Source organism: Hylobates moloch, unplaced genomic scaffold (genome assembly GCF_009828535.3).
Source record: "Hylobates moloch isolate HMO894 unplaced genomic scaffold, HMol_V3 SCAFFOLD_11, whole genome shotgun sequence".
NCBI classification, from domain to species: Eukaryota; Metazoa; Chordata; class Mammalia; order Primates; family Hylobatidae; genus Hylobates; species Hylobates moloch.
In genome coordinates this window covers 723,149-730,059 of record NW_026652286.1, presented here as the reverse complement: position 1 = coordinate 730,059, position 6,911 = coordinate 723,149, and the positions used below count along the sequence as shown (strand labels likewise).

At 43.4% G+C, this 6,911-nt stretch overlaps 2 protein-coding genes across 24 annotated transcripts in view; one reads left to right on the top strand and one right to left on the bottom strand.

Annotated features, from left to right (window-relative positions):
• The window catches only part of CELF1 (CUGBP Elav-like family member 1), a 91,829-nt gene that overhangs the window by 69,822 nt on the left and 15,096 nt on the right, over window positions 1-6,911 (bottom strand). For 4 of the 23 annotated variants that reach the window (XM_058447053.1, XM_058447044.1, XM_058447046.1 and 1 more), the window contains exon 2: window positions 5,108-5,220. The exons of the other annotated variants lie outside the window; for them this stretch is intronic. The gene's annotated coding sequence lies outside the window, so the exon portion shown is untranslated. The remainder of the gene's footprint in view (window positions 1-5,107; window positions 5,221-6,911) is intronic. 23 annotated transcript variants of the gene reach the window in all.
• LOC116476270 (histone H3.3A-like) lies at window positions 1,718-2,868 on the top strand. The gene has a single exon (XM_032165970.3). It carries the CDS (start codon window positions 1,922-1,924, stop codon window positions 2,330-2,332), a length of 411 nt encoding a protein of 136 aa, XP_032021861.1. The 5' UTR covers window positions 1,718-1,921; the 3' UTR covers window positions 2,333-2,868.

The window sequence follows — 6,911 nt, the reverse complement described above, 5'->3', positions numbered from 1 at the left end:
AAAGTAGAGGAAAGGTGAATCCAATGTGTGGGTAGAGACAACAGAACAGTGCTGGGAAAATTCCTGCTTCTATCTCTATGCGAATTTAAGTAAGGCATTCCATGTCCCTCATTTTCAAAATGATAGGATTAAAGAAGAAAAAAATCTCTGAAGTTTCTAACATTTTGAGCCTATAGCTTACTTTTTCTCCCTCCTATGCCTGCCTGGGCCACCCACCACCTTCCCACTGCTGCACCTTACCATAATTAGGCAGCTTTTTAAAGCTTCTAATTAACGGAACACAGAAATTAAAACCTTAAAACTTTCTTTTCTATTTCTGGCTCATTGCAAATGTGCAACAGCAGTTTATTAAGGAGTTGTTAATGCCACACAGTTCTTGCTATACTGGCTTTTCTCTGAACCTCAGTGACAGTTACACAGTGACAAGTTGTAAGCAAAGAGGTTGTTACCATGGGAACCCACTAGGATTCCTGGGGGTGGATCCAGAAGGCTTTTTTTTTTTTTCGGTCACAGTGTTTTTTTTTTTTTTTTTTTTTTTTGATGTTCTGGATCTGGCAATTCAGAAAGCTGATCTTATTCTTTCAGCAAGCTACCTTCAAGAAATAGTACCATACAGTATACATTTCTGAAGAAATATTAGACGAAGCGCGGTGGCCAGCATGGTGGCTCAAGCCTGTAATACCAGCATTTTGGGAAGCTGAGGCAGGTGGATCACTTGAGGTCAGGAGTTCAAGACTAGCCTGGTCAACATGGTGAAACCCCATTTCTACTAAAAATACAAAAATTGGCCGGGTACAGTGGCTCATGCCTATAATCCCAGCACTTTGGGAGGCCAAGGCGGGCAGACTGCCTGAGCTCAGGAGTTCACGACCAGCCTGGGCAACACGGTGAAACCTCCTCTCTACTAAAATACAAAAAATTAGCCAGGCATGGCGGTGTATGCCTGTAGTCCCAGCTACTCAGGAGGCTGAGACAGGAGAACTGCTTAAACCCTGGGAGGCGGAAGTGGCAGTGAGACGAGATCGCACCACTGTACTCCAGCCTGGGCTACAGAGCGAGACTCCATCTCAAAAAATAAACAAACAAATAAATAAATAAATAAATTAGCTAAGCCTGGTGGCGGGCACTTGTAATCCCAGCTACTTGGGAGGCTAAGGCAGAAGCATCACTTGAACCTAAGAGGCAGGGGTTACAGTGAGCTGAGATTGCTCAAGTACACTCTAGCCTGGGCAACAGAGCGAGACTCTATCACACACACACACAAAAAAATTAAAATTATTTTAGTGACACTCTCTTGCAAAATAGTTAAATATATTCAATTCTTAGTTTTTCCCCTCCCTCTTCATAAAAGCAGTTACATCAATATAAACTCAACTGAAGTTTCTATGACCTATGTATGCTGCTATTTCTTTCCAGACCACAAGTTATATTTAGCATTTTTTCTTTTTTTTGGAGATAGAGTTTCTTCACTCTTGTTGCCTAGGCTGAAGTGCAGTGACGCGATCTCTGCTCACTGCAACCTCCGCCTCCTTAGTTCAAGCTACTCTCCTGCCTCAGCCTCCCGAGTAGCTGAGATTACAGGCGCCTGCCACCATGCCTGGCTAATATTTTGTATTTCTAGTAGAGATAGGGTTTCACCATGTTGGCCAGGCTGGTCTCCAACTCCTGACCTCAGGTGATCCACCCGCCTTGGCCTCCCAAAGTGCTGGGATTACAGGCCTGAGCTACGGTGCCTGGCCATATTTACTACTTTTTCTATCAAGATTTCAATGTTTTCCAAAGTTCAAGAAATCTCAGCTTCTCTACACAATTATGTTAGAAATATATCAGACATGGCCGTCGCTCTCCAACGCCAGAGCCGCCTCTCGCTTGCCGAGCTCCAGCCGAAGGAGAAGGGGGTAAGTAAGGAGGTCTCTGTACCATGGCTCGTACAAAGCAGACTGCCCACAAATCAACCGGTGGTAAAGCACCCAGGAAGCAACTGGCTACAAAAGCCGCTCGCAAGAGTGCGCCCTCTACTGGAGGGGTGAAGAAACCTCATCGTTACAGGCCTGGTACTGTGGCGCTCCGTGAAATTAGACGTTATCAAAAGTCCACTGAACTTCTGATTCGCAAACTTCCCTTCCAGCATCTGGTGCGAGAAATTGCTCAGGACTTTAAAACAGATCTGCGCTTCCAGAGCACAGCTATCAGTGCTTTGCAGGAGGCAAGTGAAGCCTATGTGGTTGGCCTTTTTGAAGACACCAACCTGTGTGCTATCCATGCCAAACGTGTAACAATTATGCCAAAAGGCATCCAGCTAGCATGCCGCATACGTGGAGAACGTGCTTAAGAATCCACTATGATGGGAAACATTTCATTCTTAAAAAAAAAAAAAAATTCTCTTCTTCCTGTTATTGGTAGTTCTGAACGTTAGATATTTTTTTTCCATGGGGTCAAAAGGTACCTAAGTATATGATTGAGAGTGGAAAAATAGGGGACAGAAATCAGGTATTGGCAGTTTTTCCATTTTCATTTGTGTGTGAATTTTTAATATAAATGCGGAGACGTAAAGCATTAATGCAAGTTAAAATGTTTCAGTGAACAAGTTTCAGCGGTTCAACTTTATAATAATTATAAATAAACCTGTTAAATTTTTCTGGACAATGCCAGCATTTGGATTTTTTTAAAACAAGTAAATTTCTTATTGACGGCAACTAAATGGTGTTTGTAGCATTTTTATCATACAGTAGATTCCATCCATTCACTATACTTTTCTAACTGAGTTGTCCTACATGCAAGTACATGTTTTTAATGTTGTCTGTCTTCTGTGCTGTTCCTGTAAGTTTGCTATTAAAATACATTAAACTATAAAAAAAAAAAAGGAAATATGTCAGACACAAAATTATAAAAATAAAGCTGGGGCGCGATGGCTCATGCCTGCAATCCCAGCACTTTGGGAGGCCAAGGCGGGCAGATCACAAGGTAAGGAGACCGAGACCATCCTGGCTAACATGGTGAAATCCCGTCTCTACTAAAAAAATACAAAAAATTAGCCGGGCGTGGTGGTGGGCACCTGTAGTCCCAGCTACTCAGGAGGCTGAGGCAGGAGAATGGTGTGAACCCAGGAGGCGGAGCTTGCAGTATGCCGAGATTGCGCCACTGCACTCCAGCCTGGGTGACAGAGCAAGACTCCATCTCAAAAATAAATAAAATAAAATAAAAAATAAAATAATAAAATAAAATAAGCCAAGAGAAGTATAAGTTCAATCTCCAAGTATGCCTCCAAAACTGTGGTGTGTAGATAAATGTGATGTTAAATTATATTTAGGGAGATGAACTGCCACTCAGTTCCCTGGAGACCCATTCTGTTAGAAGGTATCTTAAGAAAACAGATCATTTACAAGTCTGATCTGTGGATCTGATTTTTTCAGAAGTGGAACAGTCAGAATTAGAAAAAAAAAAAAATTTTTTTTTTTCCGTAAGTTGGAAGCTTTCTGGAAAAGGGTTAAGTCTTTCCATAGATCTAGCCTAGCCCCAGAGCAAACTTATACCAGACAAATGAACATTAACAAAAACAGCACTTGATTTCACAGTAATAATCTAGAACTTCAGCTACCCTAGGTCTGATCCATAATAGTTTGAGCCAGAAAGTACCCGGCACAAATTTCAAGAGTATCCCTCACACTAATGACTACTGAAACCTAAATATAAATTCCATTTAAATAAAATGTGTTGAAAACCAAACTCAGAACCAATTCATACAACAAATTCACAAACCAAAAGGAAAAAAAAAATGGTTCTATGGAGATAAGATATACCATTAACTACCGTAGGCAATAGTTATTAAGATACTCCACAAAAGTATTATGTCTTGGGCTGCAAGATGGCTCACGCCTGTAATCCCAGCACTTTGGGAGGCCGAGGCAGGCAGATCACTTGAGTTCGGGAGTTCGAGACCAGCCTGACCAACATGGAGAAACTCCGTCTCTACTAAAAATAGAAAATTAGCTGGACATGGTGGGGCATGCCTGTAATCCCAGCTACTCAGGAGGCTGAGGCAGGAGAATCGCTTGAACCCAGGGAGGTGGAGGTTGCAGTGAGCCAAGGTTGCACCATTGCACTCCAGCCTGGGCACCATTGCACTCCAGCTTGGGCAACAAGAGCGAAACCCCATCTCAAAAAAATAATAATAATAATAATCATGTCTTGTTTTGCTATATTTACTCACCTAAGCTTTCCTGTAGCAGGCCCCCAAGTTTTTTTGTTTTTGTTTTTTTCTTGAGATACAGTCTTGCTCTGTCACCCAGGCTGGAGTGCAGTGGTGCGATCTCAGCTCACCACAACCTCCACCTCCTGGTCAAGTGAGTCTCCTGCCTCAGCCTCCTGAGTAGCTGGGATTACAGGCGTGTGCCACCACGACCGGCTAATTTTTTCTATTTTTAGTACAGACAGGGTTTCACTGTGTTAGCCAGGATGGTCTCTATCTCCTGACCTTGTGATCCGCCCACCTGAGCCTCCCAAGGTGCTGGGATTATAGGCATGAGCCACTGCACCCACCCCAAGAGTTTGTTTTTAAATAGTTTCTGGCCAGCATGGTGGCTCAAGCCTGTAATCCCAGCACTTTGGGAGGCTGAGGCAGGTGAATCGCTTGAGGCCATGAGTTTGAGACCAGCCTGGCTAACATGGCAAAACCTCATTTCTACTAAAAATAGAAAAATTAGCTGGGCATGGTGTCAAGGGCCTGTAGTAGCTACTCTGGAGACTGAGGCACGAGAATTACTTGAACCCGGGAGGCGGAGGTTGTAGTGAGCCAACATTGCACCACTGTACTCCATCCTGGGTGACAGGGTGAGATTGTCATAAATAGATAGATAGATAGATAGACAGACAGACAGACAGATGGTTTCCCAATGCTATCTATAACCCAAATTAGCTCAGTAAAGAGGTTTGCAAAGCTTTTTTAAAAATTGCACTTGTAGGCCGGGCGTGGTGGTTCAGGCCTGTAACCTCAGCACTTTGGGAGGCCAAGGTGAGCAGATTACCTGAGGTCAGGTCAGGAGGTGGAGGTCAGCCTAGCCAACATGGTGAAAACCCATCACTACTAAAAAAAGAATACAAAAATTACCTGGGCGTGGTGGTGCACACCTGTAATCCCAGCTACTCAGGAGGCTGAGGCAGAGTTACTTGAACCTGGGAGGCGGGGGCTGCAGAGCTGAGAACACGCCACTGCACTCCAGCCTGGGTGACAGAGTGAGACTCCATTTCAAAAAATAATAATAATAAATAAAAATTGCACTTGTAAATGTATGCAGAGACTATTAAACAGAAACAGCATGCAATAAAAACAATGAATATATAATAAACATAATGTCTTTCCATAATTATTTCCCATCAACTTGAAAGGGGAAGTAGGAAGGACAAGCCCACAGAATAGTTTTGGCACGTAAGTTTAGTATCAGACAGCCTAGAAACAAAAAGGACAAAACAGGACATGACAGGAGGCAAACTCTTGGATGCTTTATTCATTTTTACTAGTGGTTTACTATTTCCTTGATTTTATTTGGAAAAGCATGTCTTGGCCCAGAAAGGCAAGAGTGCAGACTGCCAGCAGTATCAGATTCTCCTTTTCTTATTCTTTGGAGCTATTGAAAACTGAGCCAAAATCAGAGTTGTCTAGGAGCCTTCCAACTGTTCAGGCAATATGAAATACGAGGTTTCAAGATCAGAGCTCCACGAGGTTTTCACCATACAAATTTTTTTTTTTTTTTTTTGAGACAGGGTCTCACTCTGTCGCCCAGGCTAGAGTGCAGTGGCACCATCTTGGCTCACTGCAGCCTCCACCTCCTGGATTCAAGCAATTCTCCTGCCTCAGCCTCCTGAGTAGCTGGGACTATAGGCGCACACCACCACACTCAGCTAATTTCTGTTATTTTTAGTAGAGACGGGGTTTCACCACATTGGCCAGGATGGTCTCGATCTCCTGACCTCGTGATCCAGCTGACTCAGCCTCCCAATGTGTTGGGATTACAGGTGTGAGCCACCATGCCAGGCCTACAGTACAAACCTTAACCATAATGTCTTTTTTTTTTTTCTTTTTGAGACGGAGTCTCGCTCTGTCTCCCAGGCTGGAGTGCAGTGGCGCAATCTCGGCTCACTGCAAGCTCCGCCTCCCGGGTTCACACCATTCTCCTGCCTCAGCCTCTCCGAGTAGCTGGGACTACAGGCGCCCGCCACCACGCCCTGCTAATTTTTTGTATTTTTAGTAGAGACAGGGTTTCATCGTGGTCTCGATCTCCTGACCTCGTGATCTGCCCGCCTCGGCCTCCCAAAGTGCTGGGATTACAAGCGTGAGCCACCGCGCCCAGCCCCATAATGTCTTTTGATGGAAAGCTGCTTACATTTTTTTCCAGATAACTCCCTGGAGCTTTTAAAGTACTCCATCTTCAGAAGACAATGACTTAAATTCACAGAATTTCAATGTTAAGTCTTTTTCCTATTACTAATCCTTAATACTGAACAGTTCCAAAACATAAAATTAAAGTGCCATTTGACTAGACATGGAGTAGTCAACAAATAATTACCAGGTATCTACTTTATGCAAGGCCCCAGTACTTAGGTAACACTATAGACTGTAAAATTTCCTCTATGCATAGCATTGGGTTTAGTATGATACACACAACACATAAAGGCATAATCATTTTGTTTTCTTTTTTTTCTTTCTTTTTTTTTTTTTAAAGAAACGGGGTTTCACTTTTTTACCCAGGCTGGCTGGAGTATATTGGCACAATCATAGCTTTCTGTAACCTCTAACTTCTGGGCTCAAGGAGTTGAGTCCCGCCTCAGCCTCCCAAATAGCTAGGACTACAGGTGTGCACCACCATGCCTGGCTAAATAATTTTATTTGTAGAGACAGAGTCCCTGTATTTGCC